Raw genomic sequence first — 17572 nt, forward strand, 5'->3', positions numbered from 1 at the left:
AGTCGTCCCTCATAGGGCTTCATGGTTTCCAAACCCTAAGATTCATATCATAAACTTACAGCTGAAGAGACCCCCAAGGGTCATCTAGTCCAACCTGACAGCAAGGGCTGTTCGACAGTGGAACACACTCCTTCCTCGGAGTGTAGTGGAGTCTCCTTCCATACAGGTCTTTACACAGAGGCTGGATGGCCATCTGTCAATGGGGATGCTTTGATTGTGATTTCCTGCATGGCAGAAGAAGGGGGTTGGACTGGATGGCCCTTCTTGGGGTCTCTTCCAACTCTGTGCTTCTATGAACCCATTCTGCCATGAAGGAAGACACCTTCCAAACACTCCCAACAGATGGCCATCCAGCCCCTGTCTGCAAACCTCCAAAGAAGTAGACTCCATCCTCCACCACTTTCTGAGGGAGTGTCTTCCAGTGTCAAACAGCTCTTACACTGGTGGCGCAGTGGTTAAATGCCTGTACTGCAGCCATTCACTCAAAACCACAAGGTTGCGAGTTCAAGACCAGCAAAAGGGCCCAAGCTCGACTCAGGCTTGCATCCTTCCGAGGAGGGAGCTAAAATGAGTACCCAGACTGTTGGGGGCAAATTAGCTTACTTGCTGTTCACTGCTATGATCTTTGGAATAGCGGTATATAAATAAAACAAATTAATTATTATTATTACTGTCAAGAAGTTCCTTCTAATGTTCAGCTGGAATCTGTTTTCCTCTAGTTTGCATCCATTGCTCTGTGTCCCATTCTCTGGAGCAGCAGAAATCAAGCTCTATTTTGCCATAAATCAAAGTCCCAAACAGTTCATTTAAAGTTTATTGAAAGTTTAAATGAATATCAGTCCTATGAATTCATAGTTGACAGTTTGAAGTGCGGAGAATGGCAACAGTCTCCCTGGAGTAGTAGAAGAGGAGGAGAATATAGTGTAAGATTGCTATTGTGACTAGAATCTTTGGAGTGAAGTTTTGTAAATCACATCTAAAATGTTTCCCTTTCCAGCATTTTAAAGCTGTTATACTATTGCAGCACCTTGTTTGACAAGATCCTCCGCTTCAGCCTCTGTGCTGATTATAGTCCTCCAGAGATGACTTATCTCCGAAATATTGGGAGTAACCGCTTTGGCATAGCATCACCTTTTAGTCACTGCAAAATGTGCAATCTCTTCGGAGCGAATTGTGGGTTATTCAAGAGGGTTTTGAAGCCCGGGCTGCTGGCAGCAATAATTCATAGCTGTTCTTGGTTTTTATATTTGTGGGTGGTCTGTGGATGTTGGATTTGGAGGCCAGCCTCGGTTGTGGCATCCCACCCTTTGTGCGCAAACCACAGCAGCACTTGTGGCTCCAGCATGTGAGATAACCAGCTCAAAAAATGAAGACTTTCCCCTTGCTTTTAGTACATTCCTAGTAGGAAGCAGAGTTGTGGGTGCAGTTTGGCCAAAGCGAGTAGTATGCTGCAGTTTTCCTGTACAGTGAACCCTCCACATTCACTGGGGTTCAAGGCTCAGGACCCCTTATGAAAGTAGAAAAACCACAATTAAAAAGATACTGGCCTGTTACAGACAGCCAAAATAAAGCTGCTTCGAGTCACAGTGGAGGTATGGTGTTTCAATGATGCATGCGTCCTTAAGAGTCCAGAAGCCACACCAAAGCCACGCTCCAGTCCTTAGGGCTGGAGCGTGGCTTTGGTGCGACTTCTGGACTCTTAGGACACATGCATCATTGAAACACCATACCTCCACTGTGACTCGAAGCAGCTTTATTTTGGCTGTCTGTAACAGGCCACTGTTTTTCAACCTGAGAGAGCACCTCTTGAGGAACCTCAGCACAACTTTGTGGTCCATATCTGTCAGAAGTTTTTCTATATTTCTATACCGCTTTTCCAATGATCAAAGCGGTGTACAACAGGGGTGTTAATACATACAAATAGGATAAAACCCCAATTCTCAAAGTACATAAAAACATACAGTCAAGAGTCTTTACAATCAATGATATGCAAGTCTATCAGGAATAGTGACTACGAAGGGTCAGACGGATATGCCAGTCGGAATAAATGCGTCTTCAGAGCCTTTTTAAAAGCATCCAGAGTGGAGCAGGCTCAGATTTCATCAGGAAGGTTATTCCAGAGAGTAGGTGCTGTCGATGAGAATGACTTCTTGTGTGTTGTTGTCAGTCTCACTCTCGGACATTCTAATAAGAATTTCCCTGATGTCCTGAGAGTGGGGGGCGGATTGTGTGGGAGAAGGCGCTCCTTCAAGTAGCTCAGGCCCAAGCCATGTAGGGCTTTATAGGTAATAACCGACACTTTGTATTGGGCCCGGAAGCTAATAGGCAGCCAGTGAAGAGATTTTCATACCGGAGTTATATGGTCTGCCCTAGATGTTCCAGCGACCAACCTGGCTGCTGCATTTTGCACTAACTGAAGCTTCCGGACTTGGTACAAAGGTAGCCCCATGTAGAGCGCATTACAGAAATCTAACCGAGAGGTTACCAGTGCATGTACTATCATTTCAAGGTCCTTTTGGTCCAGACAGGGACGCAGTTGGCATATCAGCCGAAGCTGGTACCAAGCACTCTTGGCCATCGCATCCACCTGGGATGACAGTTGTAAAGATAGATCCAAAAGTACTCCCAGACTGCGCACTTTGTCTTTTAGGGGGAGGCTAACCCCGTCTAGGACTGGATGACAAATTTCCCTGCCTGGACTTGGGGTACCTATCATGGGTACCTCTGTTTTCTCTGGATTCAGCCTGAGTCTGTTTTCCCTCATCCAGCCCATTACTGACTCCAGGCAGGCATCCAGAGGAGAGATGCCATCCTTAGTCACTGTGTCAGTCGGAGACATGGAGAGATAGATCTGGGTGTCATCAGTGTACTGATAACACCGAGCCCCATGTCTCCGGATGATCTCTCCCAGCGGCTTCATATAGATGTTAAACAGCATAGGGGATAAAATGGCACCCTGAGGGATGCCCGATGTTAGCTCCCTTTTACGGGAGTAGCAATCCCCTAGCCTCACCATCTGGGACCTTCCCAAGAGATAGGATCGGAACCACTGGAGCGCAGTGCCTCCGATGTCCAATTCCCCCAGGCGTCCCAGAAGGATACCGTGGTCGATGGTATCAAAAGCCGCCGAGATGTCCAAGAGCACCAACAGGGTAACATCTCCCCTGTTGATGCCCAGACGGAGATCATCGACTAAGGCGACCATAGCAGTCTCAACTCCGTATCCCGCCCTGAAGCCAGTTTGAAATGGGTCTAGATAATCAGCTTCCTCCAAGACAGCTTGGAGTTGGGAGGCAACTGCCCTCTCGATCACCTTGCCCAAAAATGGTAGAAGAGAAACTGGTCAATAATTGTTTCTCAACAGGGGATCAAGGCAGGGTTTTTTCAAGATTGGTCTTACTATTGCCTGCTTCAAGGCCGCTGGAAATATACCCTCCCGAAGAGATGCATTAATAATAAGATGTAATGGTGTTTTCATTGCATCTCCTCCCTGAACAATCAACCAAGAAGGGCAAGGGTCGAGAGCGCACGTCGTCCTCCTTACACTTCCAAGGAGCTTGTCCACGTCATCAGTACTTACAGACTCAAACTGATCCAGAATAACCTTGTTTCCAGAGGCACTGGATACCTCTCTTATTGACTCTGTCAAAAAACCGGCATCAAGATCAGCCCTTATCTGAGAGATTTTATCGGCGAAGAAGTCGGTGAAAGCGTCACAGCAAGCTGTAGTGGGTTCTAACAAAGGGCTCAGGGTGGTCAGTACTTGAGTTAATTCCCTGACCACCCTGACCAGCTCTGCTGGATGAGACTCCGCCGACGCAATCCGAGCAGCATTGAATGAATTCTTTGCTGCAGTGATTGCCACTCCGTAGGCAATTGAACTATTATTGAACTATATCTCTCACCATTTGCTATGATGGCAAAAAAATACTGGGAGTTGTAGGCCAACAATATCTGGAGGGCCACATAATTCCCACTCCTGTTACATTTGTCAAGCTGATATCTCGGGATAGAGAGATCCTGTTCTGAACTCAAGCAATGTCAGGAGTTGGTTTAATACTTTTTGTTTTCTTTTCTTTATATCTCATCTTTCTCCCTGCATGAGATGCAAGGCAGTTTATAACATAAGATTAAAACGAGTTGCTTAAAAAAATTAATGACTTAAAAGTTGAAAAACAATTCAATACAGTATAGAATTAAAATACCTCTGTATGGTATAACGGTTTGAATGCTGAACTGTGACCCTGGAGATGAGCATTTGAATCCCTGCTCAGTCATAGAAACCCACTGGGTGACGCTGGGCAAGTCCCATGCTCTCAGCCTCAGTGGAAGGCAATGGCAAACCCTCTCTGAACACATTTTGCCAGGAAACCTCCATAAATATGGCCTTAGGGTCGCCATAAGTTAGAAACAATTTGAAAGCACACAACAACAATAATTTTAAGAAATGAGGCTGAAATGTGCTCTTTTCCTATCCCCTTCTTCCTTCCTTTATGTGTTGTGTCTTCTGGCTAAAGCCTTTTATCTAGTGGGGAGTAATCCTCATTCATTTAGATAGAACTTACTTTTGAGAGACCAGGGTTTGAATCCTACCTCAGTCACAGAAAACCACTGGGGGATCTTGGGCAAGTCACGATCTCTCAGCCTCAGGGGAAGGCAATGGCAAACCTTCTCTGAACAAATCATGCCAAGAAAACCCCATGATAGGTTCGTCTTAGGGTTGCCATAAGTTGGAAACAACTTGAAGGGACAGAGGAACAACAACAAAGCATTTAAAACTAAGGGTAGGCTAACTTCTACAAATGCTCTTTAATAACATCACAGCCAGGAAAAAGGGAGGCAGATTATATTTGGTGTTGAGTAATAGCATCAGATGGCTGGCAATTCATTGTTATTGTTATTGGAGAGGATCTTATGGGATTGCCTTAGGCTTAGAATCATAAAATCATAGAGTTGGTTTCCAAAAGAACCTGACTCTCTTTTGGTACTATGTCCTTAAATTGTGATGATGCTGTTTGTTTACCTGCCTTAGGCAGCAAATTGCTTTGGTCCATTTTTGTTTATGCACCCTTCCATTTTTCATTGTGCGCTTACTCAGTTATTGATAAGGATTTTACGTCTCATCCTCTTCCAGGAAAGTGTTACAGTCAATACACTCTGTTATATCAAGGGCCTTTATCTTTCATGGTTATGAAGTAGACTTTTTTATTGCGGTACATGTGGTTCTACTTCCCTCTTAGCATTCCTTTCTGGTGATATATGGATCATGGTTGACTTTGCATAGAAAGGAAGATTTCTCCTTGGGAGAGCAACCTTCTTCCCTTGTCCTCTAGACAGAGCATAATGTCCTTTCCCCAATTTACTTAGCAGTCAGTCCCTGAATGCTGTGAAAGCAGGCTTGGTTAACTCTTGAATAGGTTTTCCAGGCATATATTGAAGCCTGAAAAAGCAGCGGAAGGTCCATCCAGCGATGAAGGGGTCCAGAGACTCTTTTCGTGACCATCAGGAAATTGCAGATTATGAAATCCCCTGAGAGCTTCAGTGGAGATTGCATGGACCTGGAAAAGATCAGGAAGAGCAGGCAGCTGCTAGCATAGATGTTTTACCAGTAACAAAGCATATAAACTATTCAGGCCAATTCATAATTTGGGGTGGGGAGCTGGAAGCACTTGAGATTCCTGGATGGTTGATACTGGATAAGAGCAGCTACTCCTCTTCCTGTCTCTGTTGTTTTTGCTGCCTGAGGCCTCCTGATAAAGAAGGGGTGGGCGTTTGGTGCAGTATGGGACTGACAGAGTTGCAAATGGCAGATTATGATCCTGAGCAGCTCTGCAGATTAGTCTGGTCCAGTTGGATCAGTGATTAGTCATGACATTTCCCCACAAGAATATAAAGGAAACTGCAAATTTCCACTCAAGCCATGTCAATTCTGCATCAGTTTGCTTAACATCATTTCCCTGCCCTCTTTTTTCTGGCACAAACCAGATATGCAGACTTAGTTTTGTAACCTAAGGTCACTATCTCTAATTCTGATATTTACTACAACTATGTATCTATAACTCTGATAGCCCTGTTTAAGAATTTGAAGGGGTGTCACATTGAAGATGCAGCAAGCTTGTTTTCTGCTGCTCCAGAGAATAGGACACAAAGCAATGGATGCAAGCTACAGGAAAAGAGATTCCAGCTCAACATTAGGAGGAACTTCCTGACAGTAAGGGCTGTTCGGCAGTGGAACACACTCCTTCCTTGGATATTTGGCTGGAGTCTCCTTCCTTGGAGGTCTTTAAACAGAGGCTGGATGGCCATCTGTCAGGGATGCTTTGATTGAGAGTTCCTGCATGGCAGTACGGTTGGATTGGATGGCTCTTGTGGTCTCTTCCAACTCTATGATTCTGTGATTGTATTGTTTATGGTGATTAAATTTACAAAATGACAGTTTTTATATTTTGAATCTATGAAGCCCCTATAGCTCTGTTTTGCAAATATTATAGTACTTCTTACACTGATTTCATCCCCCCCCAACACACACACAATTACTAGTACTTCAAAGGATATATTACATCACACATTAAAAAGCTGGTAATGGAACTAACCAGAGCAACTTTCAACTGCATTTATTTATCATAAATAACAATCATCAGAGATGACAAACATGGACTGTTCCAGGAAGGCAGGTAACTGATGCCTCACCTGACTTCTAGAGCAGTGTCAAGTCAACTTTGGAAAGGCTGGGGACTGTACTTTTACTCCCAGTTCCCACAAACTCACAAGAAGATTGGAGGAAGTCATACAGATAAAAGTACATACTTTATCATGATTAAATATGATTAATCTCTTATAGGATTTGATGATAGGGCCTCCATGAGTTGGAAACAACTTGAAGGCACACAACAACAACAACAACAACAAGGGTTAAACACATACCCATTGAAAAGAAGAGCAATATCTATAGATAATAGAGCATTTTAAAAACTTTTTTCCTACTGACTCTTATCAATGTTCCAGTACATCTGGTACCTTACAACGTTTTTGAGTGACATGCCCTTTGAGTCCTGTCTTAATAGCTGGAAGTGTGTGCAGAACAAGGCAAATTCATAACTCAAGTGGAAATCCCAGAGGGCCCTTCTGAGGCTGAACAAAACAAAGATTTCCTTGTCCCAGAGCAGATACTTTGATCTACTGGTCTGACATCTTTTAGAGCACCTAACAGTGTTGCTCTGCCAAAGGCATGGGTGTTCAGTAGGTCTTATTAATGTGCAATTGCAGTTGTGCTGGGAGAACAGTTTCTTGTTAAACCAGCACAGGGAGCAACACTTAAGAGCTATGTACACCCTGTTTTCAGAGGTCAGACTGAGTGGACTTGAATTTGCATGTTCTCAATGACTTTTCTTACTAAACCCATCTTAAAGATGAAACATGAACACAATTGTTACGTGGAGGTTCCATAAATAAAGTCTTTGAGGAGGATCACCAGCCACCTCCAGTCCCCCAAGGTATCTAGGGCTGCATCCACACTGCAGAAATAATACGGTTTGACGCCGCTTTAACTGCCATGGCTCAATTCTGGGCATAGTAGTTTGTTGTGGCCCCAGAGCAGAGCGGAGACCAGGGTTCGAATCCCAGCTGGGTGCCGTTGGACAAGTCATACTCCGCCTCAGAGGAAAGAACTGGCAAAACCTCTCTGAAGAAACTTGCCAAGAAAACCCTGTGATAGGATTGCCTTAGGGTCGCCATAAGTTGGAAACGACTTGAAGGCAGACAACACAGTTTTCCTCAGGGAAGCAGATGGTGATTTCTGTCTAGCCTCAAATGTCTGGATTCAGTTCACACTTGCAGATGTGAGCTTGTGCATGGAGCCCATTGTGCATGCAGAAGCTCATTCCATATGGATGTGCATCATCCATGGGTTTGTGCTGCACACTGTGCATTTGGTCTCTTGATTCAACTGTACATACTATTCAACACAAGGGTCAAATAGCGTGATTAATGCATAATCCTGTATGTGCAGATTTGCACTACACAGAGCCGATGTTCACAATGTAGGACCTTGGCCTGTGTATTTTTAAATCTTACTATTATTGTTGTTATTGTTGTTTAATTAATTTATTACCCACTTCTCCCCATGGATTGACAACAACATTTAACGAACACACCACATCACTTAAAATACATCAGTTAATATACACATCAGTTTAAAAGGACATACAAACAATTTAAAAGGTCATTACAGTAAGTGCCACTCTTCAATTCACTGCAACTCTCCCTTTTAAAAGAAACTGAATCTTTTTACTTTCTAACAGCTGGCTGCGTTCTGTTAAGAGAAAATGTAGTATTTATTTTACTACGCTGTATTTTCATGCTGCCTTTCAGTTATATTTCAAGGGCTGAAATGTAGTTTGAGCCTAAATCACCCAGAATCACTGTTAGGGCATTGGCTGCTGGATCACACTGGGCCTTCCATCATTCATGTTCCTGTTATGTTTCCTAATTGCTCCATTTTCTTCTTTCATACCGCTTTTCCTGTCATCACACTGTTACTTATCACTGAACATATTCCAAACCTGGATGCATCTTGGGAAAACATATTTGTCTAGAAAATATAGGCAAGCACCTCCTCCTACACTTCCCAGTTCCATACAGCAAAATTATTTGCAGAGTTCAATTCCTTTTAGTGCTGCATTTGGGTTTTATCTGGCAGATTGAATGTTGTTGTTGTAAGCTGTTAATTCATCCAGCCCTTCTCCTCCCATTCCAGTAACCCTCAAGAAGCTACATGTCTTTATCCAGAAAGGCTTCTTGGACCAGGAATAAATTTAATAAAATACACACAGATGGCTCACAGAAAAGTTTTTGTTGCGGATACTTAAAATAGCACCGTGACATCAATGTTTCAAGGTGAAATGTTAATTAAATTGCCTGGCATTCACAGGAGGTTTGAAATCCTTTTATAGAATACTTGTTGTATGCTGTCAGGTTGTTTCCGATTTATGACCACGCTAAGGCCATCCCCTATCATGGGGTTTTCTTGGCAAGATTTGTTCAGAGGGGGTTTGCCTATCTCTGAGGCTGAGAGAATGTGACTTTCCATGGCTGAGCAGGGATTTAAACGGATCTCCAGAGTCCTAGGCCAGCACTCAAACCACAATGGCACACTGGCTCCGAGAATACTTCTAGTGCTAGTGAAATCTTAACACTGTTCTTGTTTGCATTATGGCTATTTTATTTGTTTATTATATTATATCCTGCCTTTCTTCCAAAATGGATTCAAGGCAGCAAGACCTATAGCTCTTCAAGTGCCCTCTTTCAGGAGAGTCTTCAGTTTTCTGAGGAAGGTTTGGGTTCTTTTTGAAATCCATTCTTCCTCTCTCTCTGCCTTACCATTTTAGAACATACTTTGGGGGTTCTGGGAGTTGTTGTCCCCATAAGTCGCTTTTCCAAGGTGCTGCTTGACCAGACTAGGCAGAAACAGCCATGTGTGCTCAGAGCTCATGCAAGGGAGTAATTTTGACTGGTGCAACGCCATCCTAGATAGCACCAAAATGTATATTTGTGCATCAATACAGTTTGACCTCCCCTGTGCTAAAGAATGGCAGGCAGAGCCCAAAAGCTGGCTAAATTTAAACACAAAAAAGAGTATGGTTTTGAACAAGAGAAGCTCAGATCCAGACCTTGGTATGTTCTTCTCAATACAGGTACATAAAAGGATCATAAACCAGAAAATTGTGTTTTCCTCTACTCCTTCTCACACCATCACTTACTCTACAACAACAGTGCATAGTTTCCCAACAGGGCCAAGTCCCAAAGCTATGTGTAGCAGAACAGTCTCCTTTCACTGTAAATAATAATAATTAGTATTGACATTATACATTAAAGGTAATGATGACTAGGCTGCAGGGATGTTCACCCACCTGGTCTTTTGCTATGAAGTGAATCTGATGAGTGAATTTGTCCCACCATTACGCCCCAGTTACTGGCAAAGTTGCAGAGATTTTGAAAGCTACTGCTGGGCAGTGTTACAACTCCCAGAATCTCCCAGCCCACATGGCCACTGGCACCTCCCTGGTGCCAAACAACTAATGTCTGCCCTCTTCTGCTTCTGTTTAGGTTGGAGACCACAAGTTTAGTGCCCACCGGATTGTCTTGGCAGCTTCTATCCCTTATTTCCACGCCATGTTCACGAATGACATGATGGAATGCAAGCAAGATGAGATTGTCATGCAGGGCATGGATCCAAGGTAACCCTCAGGTTTCAGAGCAATTTGGGTTGTGCATCTTCTCACTGCATGAGCCAGTCAGAGGTTTCTCACCCCTCTAGACCAAGCAGGTGCCAAGTCCTTGTGAAACCATTTAAAGTGGCTTCTACATTGAGGCTGTAACATCTGCAATGACTCTATAATCATCTTGTGTGGTAGGTACTGCTTCTCAGGGTGTTTCTAGATCAGGGCAGGGATCTTGTGACCCTTCAGATGTAGTTGGATTGCAGCTCCCATGTGCCCTAGTCCAAATAGCAAGTCATAAGGCATCCTGAGAGGTGTAGTCCATCCCTTTGATAAATACCCTCAGTTTACTTGAAACTTTGCTGTGCAATTGCCCTGAGTCATTCATGGAATTGATAGGATCGAGAAAAATAACACAGTGCTGTTTGGATAAGGAACTATCTTGCCTGGAACCAGCCTGAGGCTAATCCACCTCAAAAGAATGTGAAGAAGGGAACAGCCACTGCTCAGCCTCGGAAGAGGTGTGTGGTGGTCATGGGGGACTCCTTCCTGAGAGGTACTGAACCAGTGGTTTGTGGGCCTGACAAGATGTCTCGGGACATGTGCTGTCTCCCTGTGACAAAGATCCATTATGTGACAGAGAGGCTGACAAGACTTGTCAAGCCTACTGACCGTTACCCCTTTCTTTTGGTTCATGTGGGAACCAATGATACGGCAAGGCACAGCCTTCAGAATATCATAAGGGATTATGAGGCTTTGGGTAGGAAGTTGAAAGAGATGGATGCACAGGCTGTCATCTCATCTCTTCTCCCAGTCGAAGGGCATGGTCCAGGAAGGGAGAAGAGAACAGCAGGTGTAAACAAGTGGCTTCGTAGGTGGTGTCACCAAGAACGGTTTGGATTCTTGGATCATGGTCTGAGGTTCCATGAGGAGGGGCTTCTGGCAAGGGATGGGTTGCATCTCACACCAGTTGGCAATGTTTTTGTCAGTAGTCTCAAAAATTTTATCAGGAGGGCTTTAAACTGAGTTATGTAGGGGAGGGAGACAGTATTCTGGAAGGCAAAAGGGCTGGAGAAAATAGGCAAACTGTCATAGAGGAAACAAGACAAACAGTGCAAGGACCCAACAGTGGGAGGCAAAAAATCTTGTACAGGCAGAAAGTAAAGAGGACCCATGGTCTAAGATGTCTCTACACTAATGCACAGAGCATGGGAAATAAGCAAGATGAACTTGAACTCCTAGTACAACAAAGTAAATATGATATAATAGGCATCACTCAAACCTGGTGGGATGAGACTCATTATTGGAATGTAGGAATAGAGGGCTGTAACCTTTTAAAAAGAAATAGGCAAAACAGGAAAGTTGGAGGAATAGCCTTATATGTCAGGGACATTTACGCCAGTGAAGAGATCCAATCCTGGAAGCCAGGTGGAGAGCATCTGGATAAAAATTAAAGGGGAGAGAAAGAACAAGGATGTTATTGTGGGAGTCTACTACAGACCCCCAAGTCAGACTGAGGAATTGGATGATGCCTTTCTAGAACAGATGAACACACTCAGGAAGGCGAGATGAGTTACTGCAACTATTCTGATATTTGCTGGAAGTCAAACTCAGCCAAATCTTCAAGGTCTAGCAAATATCTCACTTGCCTTGGAGACAGTTTCATTGTCCAAAAGGTGGAAGAGGCAACAAGGGGGTCAGCTATTTTGGATCTGATCCTAACCAACAGGGATGACCTGGTTAATGGGGTGCAAGTGGTGGGATCCTTATGTAGAAGTGACCATGTTCTCCTGGAGTTTGTTATGCAATGAAAGGAGAAGCCAGGTATAGTCAGACATGCATTCTAGTCTTTAGGAAAGCTGATTTTAGTAAACTTAGAGAAATACTGGCGGTGGCCCTTGTGATCTCTTCCAACTCAATTATTCTATGGCCTGTTACAGACAGCCAAAATAAAGCTGCTTCGAGTCACAGTGGAGGTATGGTGTTTCAATGATGCATGCGTCCTAAGAGTCCAGAAGTCGCACCAAAGCCACGCTCCAGTCTGGAGCGTGGCTTTGGTGCGACTTCTGGACTCTTAGGACGCATGCATCATTGAAACACCATACCTCCACTGTGACTCGAAGCAGCTTTATTTTGACTGTCTGTAACAGGCCAGCGATTCTAAGAAAAGGCAGCTGTTCTGAGCACCTGGGAACAGGAAGAAAGATAATTGGTTTTTAAAATTAAGGGTGGATGGGTGTTGTGACAAAGCTCTGTGGACATGTTTGTTTGAGACAAACTGCCTTTCAGTGTGTGAAATACCACGCTGGTGTCATGGTTTCAAGAAATTCTGAAATGTGACAACCACTTTGGATTTCAGTAACTTTTTATCCATTTTTTTAATATGTACTTTCAGTATCTTATCTGCAATCTCAAGAACTAGAAGCTTGATGTATTTGTTATTGAAAGGTAGAAATGTTTGGGATCTGGAAAAAATACCTGTGAGTTAGCACAGACCAGGTTAGGAGCTGACCTCTGTCTCCTCTCAGATATATATTTGTTTCTTATAGTAATTGTTTTGAGTGTTGAATACTGCTGATGCTTTCCCACTTTTCTTTACCTGCTTTAGTGCACTGGAAGCTCTGATCAACTTTGCCTATAATGGTCACTTGGCAATAGACCAGCAGAATGTCCAGTCCTTGTTGATGGGAGCGAGCTTCTTGCAGCTACAGAACATCAAGGATGCCTGTTGCTCTTTCCTCAGGGAGAGGTGAGGGACTTGGACTTTCTTTAGAATTAACAGAGCTGAATGCTGTCCCTGGCTGTTTTATTGTCTCCTCACTCTCCTGGCAACAAGAGTCAAAGACCCCAAAAGTGGCAGTTCACCTTTCAAATAAGTCATAGCCCCCCCCCCCTTTCCGCATTTTTCAATCTCAAAAAACCCTCACCCTTGGAGAGCTCTTCCATGTGCTGCTGGCCTTACCATTGTGAATATGAGAAGTACTGGGGGAAATGATTGTTATCACTAATCAGTGATTGGAGAATGAGCTTTCCTTGCCACATATTCCTCATGTGTGGAGGTGACGGCATAAGATGAATGAAGCACCGCAACCCAAGTGCAGCTGGAATCATAGTCAATGGCTTCACTTGACTCTTCTCCATTAGAGAAGAAATGGGGAAATCCAGTTCTTGGGAAACAGTAACTTCAGGGTCACAGTCGCCTCTGTTGGAGTCAGTTGGATTGAAGTGGTCATCTGCCACTGCTGCCCCCTCCCTTGTTCACTTTCCCTGGTATACAAGAAAACACATTTTAACATGCTCCTGATCTTCAGCTATTGGTGCTGTAAGCTATATTTCAGAGGAAGAAAGTGGCAAAACCACCTCTGAGGATCCCTTGCCTAAGAAAACCCCATGAAATTAATGGGGGTCACCATAAATTGACAGGCTACTTGAAGGCACATACACACACATGTAATTTTGATTATTGTCAGGGACAGTTCTGAGTTGGGTTACTTTCACTACAAATTTAAACACGTTAACCAGGACTAGCCTAACTGAACTAGAAAGCAAATATATAATTTTATCCCTATCATTAAGCTTAGCAACAGGCTCTGACCATTTTACCAAGTATTTATCCCTTACAATTTCATATAACATACAGTGTAGCCCACAATGTATGGTGTCCTCAATTACTTGGTTTCCACAAATACAAAGCCGTACTTGTATGGGAATATTCCTATGTCTACCTTCCATAAAGTTAGTCTTCATATTCTGAAAAGACAATATGTAAATGCCTTGCAAAGGAGAGGCTGGGTAGTCTAATCAAACATTTATCTTCCTCACAGAAGGTTTTTTAAAAAGCAAAACTGCAAGGAAATCCAGATATATTTATTGCTTCAGTGTCCATCGTGGTGTAATATTCCTGCCACTGTTCTTTGATGAATTTGAGAGTTTTTTTGTATGTTAGTGTAGGGTCAAAAGCAAACTTTCCCAGATACGCTTCATATTTTTCTAATCACATATTTTGGGAAGCAGAGTTTCTCAGTTATCCTGCACATTTTCTTTACTAATTACTAAAGCATGCCATTCATGCAGGCCAGTATTTGATGCCTCAGGTATGTAGAATGTACATGAGGATTACTTTAATGCCTACTATATCAAAATGATCAAGAACGTCAGAAGAGTGTTCCTTGGAACATAACACAGTCAATAACAACAAGGCCATTCCCAATTTTTGTGTCCTGGTTGCTGAAATGCAGGCCCGCTCAGTTTTTGAAATCTCTCTTGTACTGGTTCAGTAATCTGAGCCCTTGGCATGGAAGGCGAGGCTGTCCGCTTTATTTAGATGGCAGCTGTTTCTTTTCTCTTTGAAACGCTTTGCATTCTTCTGGGGTCCAAATTAAGGCCTGGTGCAGCAGAGATAGCTCCAGGGGTCCTTGTCAATATGTGTCTGGGATAAAGGTCAGAATGCAAAAGACAAGACTGAATGGCCTGGCCTTAGCACTTTTAGTCAAGTTTCATTGGGCAAGCATTTGGCTAAAGTTCATGGATTCCTGTCCAGTCACTTACTGGGTGATGAAGGAAACACCCACACTCCTTTGTTCGTCAGAAAACGAGAATTTTAAAATTGTGGGGCATCTCAGAAAGTTATGCTCGCCACTCTGCTCTCCTCCAATGCTATTTGAGTTAAGGCACATTGCGGATATGCCGGTGGACAAAGGGACAGAGAACTCCATAGGAAACAGCTCACTGTCATTGGTGGTGTGCTTTTCCTTATGCAGCACCAATATAAGTGCTTCAGGGGAAGCAAATATTACACATGCTATTAATATGATCTGTGTCTGCAAAATCAAAACTTCCTCAGGGTAGATTTTAAGTCCCTAGCACATGCTCCAGTTGGGGAGAGATGGTGAGGCTGCATCCATGCTGCAGAATTAATGCAGTTTGACACCGCTTTAACTGCCATGGCTCAATGCTATGGAATTCTAGGATTTGTAGTTCTGTGAGATATTTAGCCTTTGTCCAAGAGCCCTGGTGCCACAGCAAACTACAGATCCCAGGATTCCCAAGATGGCGCAGTGATCATTAAAGTGGTATCAAACTGCATTAATTCTGCATTGTGGCAGCAGCCAAGGAAGGAAGGAAGAACAATATAAAATCAAAGGGGACACCTTGTAAATTGGCAGGAAAATGGTAGTCTGGCCAATGTAAACACTTCTACCCAATATTCCCTCATCATTCAGATAGACCAACAGAAGCTTAAAATATTAAGTAAATGTCAAGTGCTAACTATGTAAGTGTGAAATGGCAATGAACAGAAATGCTAAATGCACAAAAGCACACACATGAATGTTTATTACCCAACTTTTATTTGCAAGTTCTCCACATGCTCTTCAGACCCTCTGGAAGGTAGGGCAAGTGGAACAAATAAGGAGTGGTCTAACAAAGAGTGCGGCTTGACGAAAATCTACCCCAAGGAAGTTTTGACTTTGCAAGGTGTGTGGAGAACTGAATCAATTGCTGACCACGAGGTCAATTTATCTCTGGAGTGTACACTTTGTATTGAAGGTGGAAGATTCTCATAAACAGCTGAATACTTCTCCATTAAAAATCAAACAAACCTCTGCGCATCTAAGAATTAAGCATGTCAAAGTCTGATTTGATTTCTTGAAAGACTTGCTATTTCATTTCCCTTGGTATCCACCTGAAGAGGATTTCTCACACACCCTCCGAAATCTAATTACAACAGAAAGTTCTAGTATAACTTTTAGCGTGGACTTGGAAGAAGGGCCTGGGGTCTCTTTTTTTCTCTATCTATTCTTGAGACTGGAAATCAGAAGTTTGATTTACTTAATTTAAAACCCATACCTTTTCTTTGTTTCTTTTGCCATGGGTTCAAGGCAGCTATAGACAATAAGTTTCTTTTTTAAAAAAAGTAAAAATATAGCTATTAAGAACACCCTAACAATACTAAAGCCTATTTGTACTTCAAATCTTAATCTGTAGCACTTAATTCTGTACACACACTCCCTCATTTAGGAGTGAACGCCAACCATTCATTTCTGTGAGAGTTGGGTTCAAGATTGTCATTGGACCCTAGAACAGTTTCCAACTAACCCCAGCTATTAAGAATCAACTTTGATCCTATAGGCATAGCCTCTTCTCTGGCTCCCTTTTCTTCCTATGTTAAATTGGAGTGGGACTCATTCAGATCTCCAGATGCAATTTTGCAACTCTGAGCATTCCTCTCCAGCGGCTATGCTGCCTAGGGTTGCTGAGAGTTCTAGCTCTATCCCATCTAGAAGGGATTCCCACCCTTGATGCTAGAGGATATTGGGAGTGGTTGTTTGTGTGAGTAACTTATTGTCTGATAGACCAGAAAACCCCCCGAAGCAGACAAATTTTTTTCTAGTCATTAAGTTCCATCTGCTTTGTCCTTAAAGGCTTCACCCAAAAAACTGCCTAGGAGTGCGGCAGTTTGCCGAAACCATGATGTGTGCCGTACTCTACGATGCTGCCAACAGCTTCATCCACCAGCACTTTGTTGAAGTGTCCATGTCAGAAGAGTTCCTAGCCCTATCCTTTGAGGACGTCTTGGAGCTAGTCTCGAGAGACGAGCTCAACGTTAAGCTGGAGGAGCAGGTATGTATGCCGGATTCAGAGGCTGGTGTCATTATTAAAAAGATGTGTATTCTGCCTTTGCTTGTCCTTTCCGCAATTGGTTTATCTATTGAATTTTACAGCCTTACATCAGATGAAAGTAACCCCAACCCTCCCCCCCCCCTCTCAACACGGCAATTAATACAATGTGGGGAGGAATAAGAATGGGATGGAATTAATTTTTGCTCAGTCTGCCTACCTTAATATTATTTATAACATAATGAAGTCTGTAATCAGAAAAGACAGAATATCCAAATTAATAATTCAATTTAAAACGTGCTTATTGTACCTATTTGGCCCTATAAACCCATGATAGGATTGCCTTAGGGTTACCATAAGTCTGAAATGATTTGAAGGCACACAATAGCAACAACAGAGTCTGCCTTACTGTTTCCTAGTGAATTTCTCAAGGCAGCTCTCAATTAGAAATGGTGTTGTTGGCTTAAATTTTTGCAGCTCCACTGTAGATAACTAGCAAACTCTCTTGATAAGGTCCCTGACAGATAGATGCCTCTTCCTCTTCTGGCAGGTCTTCGAAGCTGCCTTGGCGTGGGTGAGGTATGACCGTGAACATCGAGAAGCCTTTTTGCCGGAGCTCCTTTCCAAACTCCGTCTCCCTCTCTGTCGGCCCCAGTTCCTCACAGATCGTGTGCAACAGGATGAGCTGGTCCGCAGCTGCCACAAGTGCAGGTGAGTGGGGTAGGTGGGCTTCCTTC

At 43.3% G+C, this 17572-nt stretch overlaps 1 protein-coding gene across 2 annotated transcripts in view; it reads left to right on the forward strand.

Moving 5' to 3' along the window:
* The window catches only part of KLHL18 (kelch like family member 18), a 37772-nt gene that overhangs the window by 1368 nt on the left and 18832 nt on the right, over positions 1-17572 (forward strand). For both annotated transcript variants that reach the window (XM_089533793.1, XM_089533795.1), the window contains exons 2-5: positions 10105-10235; positions 12826-12966; positions 16640-16838; positions 17386-17546. In XM_089533793.1, the coding sequence (XP_089389919.1) occupies positions 10105-10235; positions 12826-12966; positions 16640-16838; positions 17386-17546 (632 nt within the window). The remainder of the gene's footprint in view (positions 1-10104; positions 10236-12825; positions 12967-16639; positions 16839-17385; positions 17547-17572) is intronic.

Source organism: Sceloporus occidentalis, unplaced genomic scaffold (assembly GCF_023333645.1).
Source record: "Sceloporus occidentalis isolate IW3139 unplaced genomic scaffold, rSceOcc1.0.p SCAF_7, whole genome shotgun sequence".
Lineage (NCBI taxonomy): Eukaryota > Metazoa > Chordata > Lepidosauria > Squamata > Phrynosomatidae > Sceloporus > Sceloporus occidentalis.